General features: G+C 40.7%; 2 protein-coding genes across 3 annotated transcripts; both read right to left on the bottom strand.

The window, feature by feature from the left end:
• Positions 1-804: 804 nt before the first annotated feature.
• LOC114432348 (major histocompatibility complex class I-related gene protein-like) lies at positions 805-4,613 on the bottom strand. 2 transcript variants are annotated; one of them, XM_028400313.1, is made up of 8 exons: positions 4,415-4,613; positions 3,729-3,832; positions 3,351-3,475; positions 2,959-3,225; positions 2,585-2,860; positions 2,010-2,306; positions 1,823-1,921; positions 805-1,652 (listed from the first exon to the last, which is right to left on the bottom strand). In XM_028400313.1, the coding sequence occupies exons 3-8, from the start codon at positions 3,409-3,411 to the stop codon at positions 1,585-1,587; spliced, it is 1,068 nt and encodes a 355-aa protein (XP_028256114.1). In that variant the 5' UTR covers positions 3,412-3,475; positions 3,729-3,832; positions 4,415-4,613; the 3' UTR covers positions 805-1,584. The 2 variants fall into 2 exon arrangements, with proteins under 2 accessions (XP_028256114.1, XP_028256115.1); XM_028400314.1 differs by lacking the exon at positions 2,959-3,225.
• Positions 4,614-7,617: 3,004 nt separating this feature from the next.
• On the bottom strand, positions 7,618-10,980 carry LOC114432342 (major histocompatibility complex class I-related gene protein-like). The gene is made up of 7 exons (XM_028400297.1): positions 10,899-10,980; positions 10,115-10,254; positions 9,729-9,989; positions 9,353-9,631; positions 8,763-9,059; positions 8,564-8,674; positions 7,618-8,394 (listed from the first exon to the last, which is right to left on the bottom strand). Exons 1-7 carry the CDS (start codon positions 10,943-10,945, stop codon positions 8,348-8,350), a joined length of 1,182 nt encoding a protein of 393 aa, XP_028256098.1. The 5' UTR covers positions 10,946-10,980; the 3' UTR covers positions 7,618-8,347.
• Between the last annotated feature and the right edge of the window lie 5,476 nt (positions 10,981-16,456).

The following is a 16,456-nucleotide window of genomic DNA, read 5'->3' on the forward strand; positions in this document are numbered from 1 at the left end:
ATGTTGAGGCAGCACTGAGAGCAACATGATCATTTTAATGTGTACAAGTTCACAGAATATAAGATAAAAACATTTTGAAATTTAATTGAACAAATTAAACAAATTAGTTTAACAAATTAAAGACCTTGATCAGCTCGTCTCAGAAAGGACACATGCTATCATTAACAACAAGTAGGAGGATGTGAGTGAGACTATACCAACACATGAGCTCAGTAACGTGGAAGAGAGTAATTTACTTATTTTTCATTTCAAAAAGATGCACATTGTCATAAAGGGTCATATACAGTCATATACAGAAGGCTTCTTTAGGTCAGGACGGTGTCAGTGTCAGGGTTTGTGGTGTGGGAGGACACAGTTGCAGAGAGCAGAGCAGTTTCAAAATTAAAAGCAGTCTTTTATTTAACGCCAGGAGGGCAAAAGGCAAAAAGTAACAAACTAAAAATCACACTTGACATGGAAAAGCCACTACAGGGCAAAAACAAACCTAAATCAAAGCATGGCAAACAAAAGGCATGCCATGGCATGGCATAGCATGGCATAACCTGGTCACGTGGCTGTAACATGGCATGGCAGAGACGAAGACAAGACTAAAACACAACCCCCTTGGGTGATGTCAAGACAAACTGGCAGAGAGTGCAGGGAAGACAAAGACTAAATACACAGGGACCAGGGAAGACAACGAGACACAGGTGACACACATGAGGGCAGGGCAGGTAATCAACGAGGAGGGAAAACACAGGAAGTAAAACACAAGACAATAAACAGGGAGGACAGGACTACCAAAGTAAAACAGGAAACACAAGACAAGACTAGACAACAAAACACAAACCAGGGAAACACCAGGACTACAGGAAAACAACAATAACTAAACACAGATTAAACTAAAAACCCAAAACAAGGAAATCAAAACCATAAACAAACACCAGGTTGTGACACAGTGCAATGTTTCCTCTCTGCGTTGTCATGTATCCGTCCATCCCTTCATGTATCAGTCCATCTGTCTGAAGCAGTTTGACTACAAAGGACATTCAGGAGCTCAGTAAACACTAAAATGATTTTTGTGCCTGCAGTGGATCTGTTTCCATCTGAAACAACACCTGTTCACAGCAGCTGCTATTATCCCGAGCTGTGTCGCTATGACAACAAATCTGCAGCTCTTTTAAATTAAAAACGGATAAAATAAGGTCATCAGCACAGAAACACTCAAAGTTCCTCAGAGTGCACAGCGACAGTTTGCATGTTGATGTGACATGTTTGTCCACTGTCTGTGGAAACGTTTACATGATACATGTTTCCACAGAAATGTTCAATGACAACTTTGAAATAACGGACACATCTTTCCACCAACTTTGAATTGAACTGAGTAAAAAGTACGCTGTGAAACAGAGCATCCACATCAACAGACTTATTATGTCTGAACACTGACATCATTACAGAGCTGAACAGAGTCTGTCTATGAGGAGATATATGATATATATATATATATATATATATCATAGATATATCTATGATATATATACTAATTATATATATATATTATATATTTTACAAAGATGATATTAGAAAACATGACGTTTGTTTCCTTCAGTGAGCTGTGTTTGTTTCAGTGTTCAGGTTTGTGTCCTCTCGGGGCTCAGTGCTGTCCTCAGCTTCTGTGAGGAAACATGCAGGAAACATATTGATAACATGTAAATGAATGGAGAGCTTCAGTCTGACATTAAAGTGTTATTTCAGAGTGTCAGAATATCTGTCATGTGTAGACTCAGCATTAAAGATTTATTAGTTTGTTAAAGTTACGACATCAAAATAAAACATAGCTCACCTTTCTTCATTTTATAAGCCATGTATCCACCTGCAGTTGCCATGACGACGACAACAACAACTGCAGCAATGACAGGGACGGTCAGGTTATCAGGCTTCACTGATGAGAAGAGAAGAACAAAAGATTAAGAAGAGATTTATTATAATTTAAACTAAGTGAAAGACCAAAAAATATTAAATCAATCTACCTCTGTTGGTTCTGATCAGGGTTCCATCCAGCTCAGTGATGATCCTGTCCACAGCACCAACAAACTGAAACACACAGTGGTACCTCCTCCAGTCTTCAGCTGATGAAACATTCAGATCAACACTCATCTGGAAGGTTCCATCATGGTTGGGGAGGATCTCTCCGTGCTCCACACCTTCATGAATCTCCTCTCCATCTTTGCTCCAGAACATCAGGGCTCTGTCAGGGTAGAAACCTGTAGCGTGGCAGCTGACTGCAGAGGAGGGAGTCTTCTGGAGGAGAGACACTGAGGGAGGATCTGGAGGGAGGAGATCAGGCAGAGATAATGGAGGTAGAGAGAGAGAAAAGAAACAAGAAGACATCACTAACTTTTATATATAAATATAAATGCATTGTGTCAATGTAAGTTTTAAAACTTGTAGAGTCCATAACAACCTGCAGAGGACTGATTCACTGAGTTTATCTGGTTTCTGGACTCACACAGATCTAAACATCAACTTGACTAATTGTTGGAGGAAAGTAACCACAAAGTAATAATTCTATTTTACTGCTGGAGAAATAACACAAAGAACCAACCTGTTCTCATCAGAGATTTTCTCCCATATTCCAGAAACCTCTGCAGCAAGTATGGGAAACGATGATTAATGAGGTCCTTATAATACTCTATTATGGTGGTGTTTCTGTCCCATATCTGTTTAATGATGCTGGCTTGAGGACTCAGAGCGATCCATTTGAGGGTCTTCAGATCTAATCTAAGGAAGTCTTCTCCATTATAACCACAATGTACAAATCCAGAAAACTGTCCTGTTGTTTCATCCAGTTCACAGCCAGGTATACACTGTAAGATGGCACCTGAGAGAGAAAGGGGGGGAGTGGTTCAATCTGTAAAAACTAACAATCTGAGTCACTTAGATTTCATTTTAAACATGTAGTGAAACATGATACTGTACCTTCAGTTTGGAGGGTTCGTGTCAAATTATAAATTACATGTTTGAAGAAAAAAGGTATAATCACGAAGCACTCCTGACGGCCTGCCTGTAATACCTCAGGATCCTCGTTATATAATTTAACCACCCAGTCCTGTTTTGGTTTAAATATCTTGTTGGTGCTGTCACATTGGTTCACCACCACATCATCAACCTTTCCAAAAAACATGAACTCTGACACATTCTGGAGTCCAGAGGATGCAGTTCTGTAACACTTAAATGAGTGTTTCACTGCAGGAGAAACATGGATGATGTCAGTGAATAAATAAATACAAATATGATCATTAATATGATGCATTCAGTGTTCTCATGAACTTGTGGAGCAGAAATAAAGATGATAAAGAATGTGTTCTTACCTGCTGATGAAATGTGACAGAAGAGAAACAACAAGAAGAACAAACACATCTGATTCTTCATGGTTAAACAGATGTCTGACAGAAGAAGCAGCTGGTGGAGCTCCTTTAGAAGAGACTGGCAGAATCTGAAAGGAACACAGCTGATGTGTGTGAACCTGCTGAACAGATAAACATCTAAAGAAATATTCATGAACCTACATGAGCTTTTAAAGACTTATTGTTCCAGCATGGTGCAGACAAGATCATAGCAACAATCAAGAAATAATGTGTGTGATTATTTTTATTTACTTGACAGAGATGTTTGTCATTAATCACAAAACTGTGAGATTTTGTCTGTATGTAAAAACTCAGGGATTCTGCTTTTGCAGTTTTACTTACATATTCTGATTAAAGATCAGATGTTGGTTCTTTTTTCTGTTTCCTCATATCACTGTAACACAACACATACATTTTGTGTCCAGCTTCATTAGAGGAGACTGAATCTGAAAGTAAAAGTTCATGTGTGAACCTGTTAGACAGATCAGAGCTTATAGAGACAGAGAACATCTTCATGTGTGAAACGTTTGTTTATAATTCATCACAAAAACGTGAGTTTGAAGTCTGTGTGTAAAAACAGAAGCAACATGAACACACAGTGTTTGTGCTACAGTCTGAGAGGAGCAGCAGTCCAAGTGAAAACTGAAACTGATGGTCCAACATGTTTGTGTGAAGTCTGCTGTTCTGTTACAGAACCAACACCCACTGAGTCACTGTGAAAGTGAAAGTGTTAATGATTTATTTGAGAAATGTTCCTTTGTCCATATTTCACAACACATTTTCTAACTCTCACAAACTCGCCTCTTTCTCTCAGGCTGGTCAGAGTTACAGTCAGCATGTGAGTGAACAAGTGAAAACATCAACACAACATGCTCCATCCATCATAAATGTGAGCGCTAAGTGCGTTTTTTCCCTTAAAACAGCTCCGTTAGACGGCGCCCTGCTGTGAGGAGCTGCAGGCTGAACCGACAGACTGACAACAAACGTTATGACCAGTGTGCGTGTGTGTGTGTGTGTTTTAAACCTACCTACGGATGAGACGTGCCAGACGCGCAGCAGTGAAAGTAACGGTACCATCTCTTTGTGTTCTTGTTGTGTTCAGAGGGCTGGGCTGCTTCTAGCAGGACAGGAGCTGTGTCCCAATTCAGGGTCTGCATCCTTCGGAGGACGCAGCCTACGAGGTCTAAAGATTCCGCATCCTCCGGAGGATCCTCAATCGTTGGTAAATGGGACGGTCTGGCCTTCAAAGCACTTCCTGATTGTGGCGCGACGTCATAAATTTTGCCCCGGGAAAAACAAAAGCAGCGACAGCGACACAACACGGACTACACAACAAGCGGGACAACAGTGTGGATTTAGAAATTTGGAATTTTTTAATATATTTATTTGTTGTTGGAGGAAGAGGAGAGGCGGCTCCAGCGGCAGCAAAACCGGTGACGGTTCATTTTCTTCAGGCTGGGAGAGCGCAGTGGGGAGGTGACGGTAAGCTGCTATTTAATATTATTAATCATAATTATTATACCAGTTACTGAGCAAACGCTAGCCATATAACCAGTAGATAGACAAATATGATTAAATGTAATTTATATTTTATTCAATTCTAAGACTTGATACAGGGTCTGTTTGTAATTTTAATACTTTAAATTAAATAGCTAAATGTGTACGAACCCTGCAAATAACCCTGAAACCACTGCTTTAATGTGTCATTAAGCATCAGGTCTGTCACTACACCAGAGAATTACTGCTGGGTGGAGGAGAGTGGGGCTCCCTGGCAGGACCAGCTGTCTGTCCTGGAGGAGGTGTACTGACCATCATCACCTTTGGAGGGTGAGGATACATATTTTAAGCTGCTTTGGAAGCCGCTCTGTTGAAGTTATTATTTTTATTTTTGCCCTTTTTAAAAACATCTTTAGTAACATGGCAGCCGCCGATCGTCAGCTCTGCAAACCCTGATGGACGATGTGGTGGACAGAGGAGACAGGCACCCCCCTCCTCCAGATGATGTCCCACTCACAGCCAGAGGACTCCAAGGTCTTCATCGTGGCATCATCCAGTCCAGCAGCACCAAGGACTCCTGCTCAGCCAAACATTTACATATATGTTCTTAGTATTTTCTGATGATCTTTTATAAATAATAGATTGTACATTTTCATAATGCCCACATTGCTTTATTCATGTTTTGCCATAAAACGTATATTGGGCTATAACGGCACAAAGTATAACTGCTAACAATGTAGTTCGTTTAGCTGGCAGGGATTGGCTCGTTTCATTTGCGACAGCAGTGACGTCATTGACGACGACACAAAATGAGGTGATTCTGCTGATCTTTTATAAATAATAAACTGTACATTTTCATAATGCCCACTGGTAAATAGTTAGAAATGTTCAAACTGTGTCTTTGTAAATATTGTACATAACAGAACAATAAATGATTTACTGTTGTCACTGAGAAGTTGTTCAAAAGTTTACTTCAATTATAAATAGGTAATGAAACACATAATGTAACAAGGTTAGAAGAGTTTAAGAAGTTAGAGTTAAGAAGAACACAGAGACAAGAACAATTTGAATTGGAACACAGCTGTAGTGTCCATCCCATGGTCTTTTAGCAATATGTCCCATCATGCATTGTGCCACCTGTCTTATAAATACAATGATCATTTAAAGACTGTAGCATGACCGGCTGAGTTTGCTTTATTCATGTTTTGCCATAAAACGTATATTGGGCTATAACGGCACAAAGTATAACTGCTAACAATGTAGTTCGTTTAGCTGGCAGGGATTGGCTCGTTTCATTTGCGACAGCAGTGACGTCATTGACGACGACACAAAATGAGGTAGAGTCCAAAAACAAAGTCGAAATGTCTGAAAATGCTATCACAATGAGTTCACTACATGGTGCTCTTGAACTCCCCATATGAGTGATTTCGAACACAGACACAGACACAGACACTGACTACACAAGGGCAGGGGAGACAACGAGACACAGGTGACACACATCAGGGCGGGGCGGGTAATCAGCGAGAGGAGGGGGAAAGACCAGACACCCGAAACAAGAGGAGAGTTAGGAATACCAAAATAAATCAGGAACTGAACTGATCTTACTGTAATGCAGACAGAACAAACAGCTGATCAAACAGGAAACAAATATCTTAACACATTCATTGGACAGATTTTGATGAAAGCTTAAACAATTCAACACTTTGCAGATCATGTTAAGTCACATGTGGAGAAACTTGTGAAGAGGCTGAGGCTAACATTGGGCTTTTCTTTTAATGCCAGTCTGTGTTAGTGTTGTGTGAAGAGCATGCAGATCTAAGTTTCTCAAAGGTTTAACACTTTGTTCTTTCAACACAAAAAAATAACTGAAAACATCCACTGGGGAGAAAAACTTGATCTTGACTGGTGCTCTGGAGGACTGCAGCGTGGACTGAAGGTCACCAGGACTGAGTGGCTCCTGAGAAATAAAGAGAAGTTAAAATGAGTTCAGAGGGATTCAGAGGAGTTCAGGTGAGCAGCGATCTGTGACTGCAGAGAGTTATTGAAGAACTGACAGAGACTGGAGGAGAGCGAGGTCCTTAAGAGCAGGCAGGAGAGGAGCAGATTGAATGCAGGTGAGTCCACTCAGCTCGGTGCTCTGCCCAGCAGCCACAGCAGCCTCATCAGGGCACCTGTGGAGAAACCAGAGAGAGGGAGAGAGTCACTGTTCATAACAGCCCATAGGGGGCGACACAGCGTCTCGCCACAGTTGGTTTATGGAATTATTTGCTCATGTTTGGACTGTTTTTCTGTGTAGCTGTGTTTTGTTCTTCCTCTTTGACCAGGACTCTATTGAAAAAGAGGCTGTAAATCTCAATGGGATTTTTCAGGTTAAATGAAAATAAACACATAACAAGCCACACAGAGCCTGCTCTGACTCTGGCCTAACAGTGACATCTGCAGGATTTAAAAAATCATTGCAGGCAACCTGGATAAGGAATGTGGAGAGAGAATGAACTAGGTCCATTCATTCTGACATGTGGACACCAAGTGAATGAACACAACTAGCTGATAATAAAGAGCTGACTGAATGGAACTATGTCTATTCCATTTTTTTACAGAATGTGAAATCAAATAATTTATTTTGAAATTTAATTCAACAAATTAAAGACCCTGATCACCTCGTCTCAGAGGACAGATGCTATCATTAACAACAAGTAAGAGGATGTGAGTGAGACTATACCAACACATGAGCTCAGTAACATGGAAGAAAGTCATTTACTTATTTTTCATTTCAGAAAGATGCACATTGTCATAAAAGTGTCATTTACAGTCATATATAGAAGGTTTCTTTAGGTCAGGATGCTGTCACAGTGAAATGTTTCCCCTCTGCGTTGTCATGTATCCGTCCATCCCTTCATGTATCAGTCCGTCTGTCTGAAGCAGTTTGACTACAAAGGACATTCAGGAGCTCAGTAAACACTAAAATGATTTTTGTGCCTGCAGTGGATCTGTTTCCATCTGAAACAACACCTGTTCACAGCAGCTGCTATTATCCCGAGCTGTGTCGCTATGACAACAAATCTGCAGCTCTTTTAAATTAAAAACGGATAAAATAAGGTCATCAGCACAGAAACACTCAAAGTTCCTCAGAGTGCACAGCGACAGTTTGCATGTTGATGTGACACGTTTGTCCACTGTCTGTGGAAACGTTTACATGATACATGTTTCCACAGAAACGTTCAATGACAACTTTGAAATAACGGACACATCTTTCCACCAACTTTGAATTGAACTGAGTAAAAAGTACGCTGTGAAACAGAGCATCCACATCAACAGACTTATCATGTCTGAACACTGACATCATTACAGAGCTGAACAGAGTCTGTCTATGAGGATATTATACTAATTGTATATATTATATATTTTACAAAGATGATCTTAGAAAACATGACGTTTGTTTCCTTCAGTGAGCTGTGTTTGTTTCAGTTCAGGTTTGTGGCCTCTAGGAGCTCAGTGCTGTCCTCAGCTTCTGTGAGGAAACATGCAGGAAACATATTGATAACATGTAAATGAATGGAGAGCTTCAGTCTGACATTAAAGTGTTATTTCAGAGTGTCAGAATATCTGTCATGTGTAGACTCAGCACTAAGATTTATTACTTTGTTAAAGTTACGACATCAAAATAAAACATAGCTCACCTTTCTTCTTTTTATGAAACATGTATCCACCTGCAGTTGCCATGATGACAAGAGCAAGAACAACAACAACAACTGCAGCAATGACAGGGGCGGTCAGGTTATCAGGCTTCACTGATGAGAAGAGAAGAACAAAAGGTTAAGAAGAGTTTTATTATAATTTAAACTAAGTGAAAGACACACAAATATGAAATCAATCTACCTCTGTTGGTTCTGATCAGGGTTCCATCCAGCTCAGTGATGATCCTGTCCTCAGCACCCTCAAACTGAAACACACAGTGGTACATCCTCCAGTCTTCAGCTGATGAAACATTCAGATCTACACTCATCTGGAAGGTTCCATCATGGTTGGGGAGGATCTCTCCGTGCTCCACACCTTCATGAATCTCCTCTCCATCTTTGCTCCAGAACATCAGGGCTCTGTCAGGGTAGAAACCTGTAGCGTGGCAGCTGACTGCAGAGGAGGGAGTCTTCTGGAGGAGAGACACTGAGGGAGGATCTGGAGGGAGGAGATCAGGCAGAGATAATGGAGGTAGAGAGAGAGAAAAGAAACAAGAAGACATCACTAACTTTTATATGCACAATGCATTTATATAAATATAAATGCATTGTGTCAATGTAAGTTTTAAAACTTGTAGAGTTCATAACAACCTGCAGAGGACTGATTCACTGACTTTATCTGGTTTCTGGACTCACACAGATCTAAACATCAACTTGACTAGTTGTTGGAGGAAAGTAACCACAAAGTAATAATTCTATTTTACTGCTGGAGAAATAACACAAAGAACCAACCTGTTCTCATCAGAGAGCTTCCCCCATGTTCCAGAAACAACTTCAGCCACTGTGGGCAAAAATGATTGACGATGCCCTTATCATAGTGTATGATGCTGGTTTGTCTGTCCCATTTCTGTTTAACAATGCTGGCTTGAGGACTCAGAGCGATCCATGTGAGGGTCTTCGGATCTAATCTAAGGAAGTCTTCTCCATTATAACCATAATGTACAAATCCAGAAGACTCTCCTGTTGTTTCATCCAGTTCACAGCCAGCTATACACTGTAAGATGATGGCACCTGAAAGGGGAGGGGGGGTCACATTAAGAAGACGTTCAATCTGTAAAAACTAACAAAGGATTTCTATTTAGATTTCATTAAAAACATGATACTGTACCTTCACTTTGGATGGTTTGTCTCAAACTATAGATTGCAGATTTGTAGAGACGAGGTATTCTCACAAAGCACTCCTGACGGCCTTCCTCTAATTGCTCAGGTTTCTCGTTAATTAATTTAACAAACCAGTCGTGTTTTATTTCAAATATCTTGTTGGTGCTGTCACAGTGAGTCACCTCCACATCATCAACCACATCAACATACATGAACTCTGACACATTCTGGAGTCCAGAGGATGCAGTGATGTAAAACTTCAGTTTCACTGCAGGAGAAACATGGATGATGTCAGTGAATATATAAATACAAATATGATCATAAATATGATGCATTCAGTGTTCTCATGAACTTGTGGAGCAGAAACACAGATGATAAAGAATGTGTTCTTACCTGCTGATGAAATGTGACAGAAGAGAAACAACAAGAAGAACAAACACATCTGATTCTTCATGGTTAAACAGATGTCTGACAGAAGAAGCAGCTGGTGGAGCTCCTTTAGAAGAGACTGGCAGAATCTGAAAGGAACACAGCTGATGTGTGTGTGTGAACGTTTCGGACGGATACAAAAAAGAAATATTTATGTGGGAGGAGCAGAAGAGAACCTACATTTAGAGAGCTTCTTCTCATACATGTGTATACATCCGTCCAGCATGAAATTATTTGTATTTACTTGACCGTCATTAATCACAAAACTGTGAGATTCTGTCTGTATGTAAAAGCATCAGTGCTTCTGGACACATCAACAGAACAAACTTGTGCTAAAGATGCTAAAGATGAACATTTAAATAAACTGAGACATGTTTCTTGTGTCAGGATTGGTATTTCTTTAGTTCCAGGGTCACACAGGCCTGTCTGAAACAACATGGACTCTGCTGACCAGCATGGACCCACTGAGTCACTTTACACAACTTTGATCAATGATGACAGAAATAAAAACTAACACAACAGACAGAAATCCTTTGTCAGTTTTTACAGACTGAAGCTATCAAAGGATTTCTGTCTGTTTTGTTAGATTGTATTATACATGTGTACAGGAACATTCTGTACACTTCAGCAGAAACACTGATGTCAGTAAATCCAGTATGATTCACTGTTCTCAGTAACATGCGACTAAAAGAAGAGGGACTGTGACAGAGCGGAGCAGAAATAAAGCTGATAAAGAATGTGTTCTTACCTGCTGATGAAATGTGACAGAAGAGAAACAACAAGAAGAACAAACATCTGATTTATAACACTGAAAACATGTCAGCTATGACAGAAAAAAATAATGGTGGAGCTCCTTTAGAACAGACTGGCTGAAGGTGGAAGTAAAACTTCATGTGTGAACTTGTTGGACACATCAGAATTTAAAGAGACAGAGCAAAACCAATGCTCATGTCTGAAGTGTTTCTGATGTGTACAGTTCATTTTAATGTTTTTATTTCTAATCACTTTAAAGAGTTTCTAGTTATAAATGTTTTTTTCTTCCATTGTGTTACACACATTAGAAATAATGTGATTTTTTCATTTAGTTGAAGGAATGTAATTGATGGTTGCTGCTAAAGTCCAAAAACACAGCAGATCATGTAACATGTTCTCACCTGAGGAGCTCATAATAATGTAACAACAAAGTTCTAAAACAAGTCTGACACACCCCAAACCCATCTGGACCACAACGACCAGACACTTTTAAGAAGATGAAAATTATATCTAGCGCCCCCATGGGGTCACATGGATAAGATCACATACTTAAAAGCCTTTGTGTTAATTGGCACTTACACATTTGTGCGCACAAAACAGACGTGGAGTTCCACAGGGCTGAACACTGGGCCCACTTCTGTTCACAAAACACAAAAACAATGACAAACCTGACAAAAGCACAAGCTCATCCAGGAGAGGCTGAAGAAGCATGTGAGCTGTGGGAGGAGCTCCTTGATGAGAACAGGTACAGTCACATGACCTGGTTTATTTCAAGCATCTCTTTATATTTCAGAAACCGTGTGATTGTGTGTTTGTGTTCACTCTGCTGCCAAGAGGCTCCAGGTTCGGTGAAACACTTCAAACACATCAGTTATGGTCCACTAGGGGGCAGTGTCTCATCTGATTTTATATTATACAAGCAGAGCAATGGACTGTCAGGCTTTTTATGTTCTGCTGGCTCCTTGACTCCTTTAACAGAAATGTGTGTAAATAAGAACAGCACACAGTCGTACTTCCTCCAATCATCAGTTCCACCTCACACCAGAGTTTCATTGATTAAAACACACACATAGAAAACTGAGCAGCACCTTTCTGTGACTGCAGGCTTTAAGAAGGTGCTGCTGATCAGCAGCTCTTAATGATTGATCACCATCAGGTGTGCAGAGCTCAACGAACCAGGTGCTTCCTGCTCTGGTCCTGTGTGTGTGTGTGTGTGTGTGTGTGTGCACAGGCCCCTCTACACAGACCCCCCCCTCCCCTCTGTCCTCACTCACCCAGGCCAGCAACACCCACACATTACTCTAATTCTTAACTCAATATCATACTGGTTACATTATGGAGAGAGGTCGTGGGCCGATAGGGGAGGCGGTGAGTGCGAAGGCCTGTCATCGCTGCTTGCAGCTTTAATTTACATTATGACATTATTTACAACTCACAGAATAAAAGCCTTCAACTGTTATTGTCAGGATCAGTGTGGGAGGAGGAAACAAATGGGAGACACAGGGCGGTTAGTAATCGAAAAGTCTCATTACAAGAACTGAAGACAGACCAACCCACAGACATCCAAAGATGACAAGACCAACTGGCAATGCACGGAGGACAAGACAAAGACTAAATACACAAGGAGCAGGGTAGACAACAAGACACAGGTGGCACACATTAGGGCAGGGCAGGTAATCACACGAGGAGGGAAAACACAGGAAGTAAAACACAAGACAATACACAAGGAGGTCAGGACTATCAGAATACAACAGGAAGCACGAGACAAACACTAGAAACAGGAACTAAACAAAACCCAAAACAAGGAAACAAACCCCAAAGAACACAGGATCATGACAGTTATTTTGTAGGTTTGTCGTCTTCACATTTGTAGTTTAAAGTATTTACAGAAAAAAGAGCTTTGTTATTTTTTAAATAAACCTTGTGTGTATTATGTTGACTTTTAAAGCCCACCACCACAGTGGAATAAAATAAGAAAAAGTTGAACAATGAAAGTGACAGAAATCATGACGTTTGTTTCCTTCAGTGAGCGTGTTTCTTTCAGCTGTCAGGTTTGTGGCCTCTGGGGGCTAAATGATGTTTCCAGGTGCTGTGAGGAAACATGCAGGAAATATATTGATAACATGTAAATGAATGTAGAGCTTCAGTCTGAAGTCAAAATAATATTTCAGAGTGTCAGAATATCTGTCATGTGCAGACACAACATCAAAATAAAACTATCATAGCTCACCTCTCAGCTTTTTATAAATCATGTATCCACCAGCTGCCATGACAACAGTGGCGCTGTGGTATAGCAGGGTTGTCTAGTAACCGGAAGGTTGGTGATTCGATCCCAGCTCCTCCCTAGTCACTGTTGTGTGTTCTTGGGCAAGACACTTCACCCTAGCCTGTGGCGTGCCTTGCTAGTCATTGCAGCAGCTGTAAGGAATTTCCCTCTGGGATTAATACAGTATCTAAAAAAAAAAAAAAAAAAAAAAAAAAATGACGACTAGAACAACAACAACAACAACTGCAGCAATGACAGGCACATTATCAGGCTTCACCACTGAAAAGAGAACAAAAGATTAAGAAGAGTTGTATTCATGTTGTATTACAAAATATGAAATAAATTGACCTCTGTTGGTTCTGATCAGGGTTCCATCCAGCTCAGCGATGATCCTGTCCTCAGCACCCTCAAACTGAAACTCACAGTGGTACCTCCTCCAGTCTTCAGCTGATGAAACATTCAGATCTACACTCATCTGGAAGGTTCCATCAGAGCCGTTGCTTGACACTATAGGGGCCCTAGGCAAGACGGTAACACTGGGGCCCTACGGGCTACAAGATTCTATAGAAATGCCGCCCCAAACACAAAGACCTTTTTATTTAAATAATGTGGAACACACATATGAAAATATGATCTTAAGGAAACATAAAAAACCTGTACAACACAATCAAAATACATCATAGAAATATGTCCTCTGAAGACTGTCCGCAGTGGTGGAAAGTAACTAAGTAGTTGTACTTTGTTACTGTACTTAAGTAATTTTTCATGTATTTTTTAATGTATCCCCAAGTTAAAAAAAATCAATCCTTGAGTCCAGTTGTCTCGATTTAAACTCTTGGAAATTAAAAGTAAGTACTTAAGACTTTGGTTAAGTAGGATTGTTGATGTAGCACATCTACTTTACTTGAGTACTAAACATCAGTACTTCCTCCACCACTGACAACACAAGATATGATGACTAGTATTGTTATTATTAAGTTTGTCCACAGTGCAGGATCATCAGTGAGACCTGGACACCTTGGAACCTTCCTCTGTTACCAGGTCAGGTGCTGGAGGAGCAGAGGAAGGAGTGGAGGCTCTCAGGTGTTGGACTGCTGCTGGGACGTCCTCTGGAGTTTCCTCACAGGGCTCCACATGACCTGTGTGGTATACGACCATAATGATCAGCCTGATAATTAACACTGAAAATAATCCAGATTATTCATAATGCACATACCTTCATCTGTGGAGGTTGTGGCATCTTCATGAGGAGACACAGACAGGTGTTTAAGCACAGCACCTGATGAAAAACATCATTTATAAAAGCCATAAAATAACACAACTATATGACAATAATTAACTAGCTTGTCATTTACAGAGAAACACCCGAGCATTAATAAACACTAAATAGACTAAATACATACATTAGTTTTTCCTGCTTAACTCTAACTGTAAATTGTAACAGCAGCACTTAGCTTAATGCTAAACAAGCTAAAGTATCATTAGCATAGCAGCTACACACTGTTGCTGCATGAGCTAACAAGCTACTTTACAGCTTCATTTACGTTTTATATCACGTCATTATATTGACGTTTGTAACTCATTTAGCAGACGTTTGTACGCAGAGCGGCTCACAGTGAACATTCAGGCTGCAGTATGAAGGAGGCTGTAGTGACGTGAAGCCTGCGTCTCTAAAAGATTTTAAGTGACACACTGAAAAAAGACAAACAGTGGTGCAGTAAGATGATGCTGAGCTGTGTCACAGACTCTTACCTCTCTTGTTTTGTCCTCTGCTCCTTTCCCTGCAGCCTGCAGTGTGTGTGCTTCCTCCTTTATTTTGAACGAGCCGCTCCTCTCTGCTCCGAGCAGCGCTGTCACAGGGCCCCGTGGGGGCGAGGGGGGAGTCTGAATGTGTCCATGGGCCAAAACAGCTGTAGATGAATGGTGGCGCTAACTGACCGTCCGTCTTAGGGCCCCTCTCATGCTCGGGGCCCTAGGCAATTGCCTGGTTTGCCTACTGTGTTGCAACGGCTCTGGGTTCCATCATGGTAATGGAGGTAGAGAGAGAGAAAAGGAAGAAGACATACTCATAATGACTACTGCAGTATGTTTACTTCATATATTCTATTTGAATTTGTTATTTGTGTTTTACGCTGACACATCATCTTCTTGTGCAGTAACACATTGATTCCACTGGGGTTGGCTGTTTCTGTAATCAGTCACTCTCTTGCAGCACTGAAGCTGAACGCCTCAAAGTGTCCTTTCATGAATGCAGAACTGTTTCTCACATCATCTCTCACGTGTGTTTCAGGGTTCCGGCTCGTTAACAGTAATTCTCCCTTTAAATGGATTCTCTTCTTTGGGATGAGCAGCTCGGTGTGTTGGACCACAGCAGGTTTAACCCTTTGTCGTCCTGACAGGATGAAGACTGACACATGCAGTGACATCACATCTGCACATCTGGAGAGGACTGATTTTACTGAATGAGGATAACATGGGACACAGCATATTTCAGCTGGAGTTTGGATCAGTGGCAGTCAGAGGCCTGAACCTGCACCAGCTCAGAGGAATTTCCCTGAGGGACCTCCCCAAAGGGATTAATAAAGTGTATTCTATTCTATTCTAGATATCATGAGCTGAATCCACTCTGCTCTGTTGGCATAAATGTCTCTTCTGTGTGGACTGAACCAACCAGTAGAGGGCAGTCTCTGGTTAAAGTTAAAATGCAAAACTTCATACTCACTTAACTTATGACAAATTTACATTAAAAATGTTCTTGTCTCTAAGATTTTATGAATTTATATTAAAATACATAGTACAGACATTATACAACATACTTTGATATTTGACTAGTTGATCAATCATTTAGTGACATTCTTTATATCCATCAGGAAAGTGCAGCATGTCACAGTTAAAGCACTGACAGCTCTTCACAGCAGGAAATGTGTTTTTAAAAAGTACAGAAATGTGTTGCTATATATTTAAGACATGTGAATGCATGAAATATGAGGAGAACATAAAAACAAAAATGCAGTGTCTAAAATACAACGATTAACTTGTAATTCTTCTGCCTCCAAATCCTAAAACATGATGAAAGTTGTGTCTCTCCTCCAGAAGACTCCCTCCTCTGCAGTCAGCTGCCACGCTACAGGTTTCTACCCTGACAGAGCCCTGATGTTCTGGAGCAAAGATGGAGAGGAGATTCATGAAGGTGTGGAGCACGGAGAGATAATCACAGACAATGAATGAACAGCAGCAACATGAAGATATATTTTTTCTGTTTAGTAAGGCGTGTGGTGTGTAGGGCT

This window comes from Parambassis ranga, chromosome 2, assembly GCF_900634625.1.
Source record: "Parambassis ranga chromosome 2, fParRan2.1, whole genome shotgun sequence".
In the NCBI taxonomy this organism is placed as follows: domain Eukaryota; kingdom Metazoa; phylum Chordata; class Actinopteri; family Ambassidae; genus Parambassis; species Parambassis ranga.

Excerpts from the sequence above, each read along its gene's own strand:
- LOC114432342 (XM_028400297.1), bottom strand. The coding sequence starts at position 10,945 with ATGTTTGTTCTTCTTGTTGTTTCTCTTCTGTCACATTTCATCAGCAG. Across the intron at positions 9,632-9,728 it reads ACAAACCATCCAAAGTGAAG|GTGCCATCATCTTACAGTGT; the intron begins GTACAGTATCAT and ends CTCCCCTTTCAG. Across the intron at positions 8,395-8,563 it reads GTTTCATAAAAAGAAGAAAG|AAGCTGAGGACAGCACTGAG; the intron begins GTGAGCTATGTT and ends GTTTCCTCACAG.
- LOC114432348 (XM_028400313.1), bottom strand. The coding sequence starts at position 3,411 with ATGAAGAATCAGATGTGTTTGTTCTTCTTGTTGTTTCTCTTCTGTCAC. Across the intron at positions 3,226-3,350 it reads CTGTCACATTTCATCAGCAG|TGAAACACTCATTTAAGTGT; the intron begins GTAAGAACACAT and ends TTTCTCCTGCAG. Across the intron at positions 1,922-2,009 it reads CCTGATCAGAACCAACAGAG|TGAAGCCTGATAACCTGACC; the intron begins GTAGATTGATTT and ends TCTTCTCATCAG.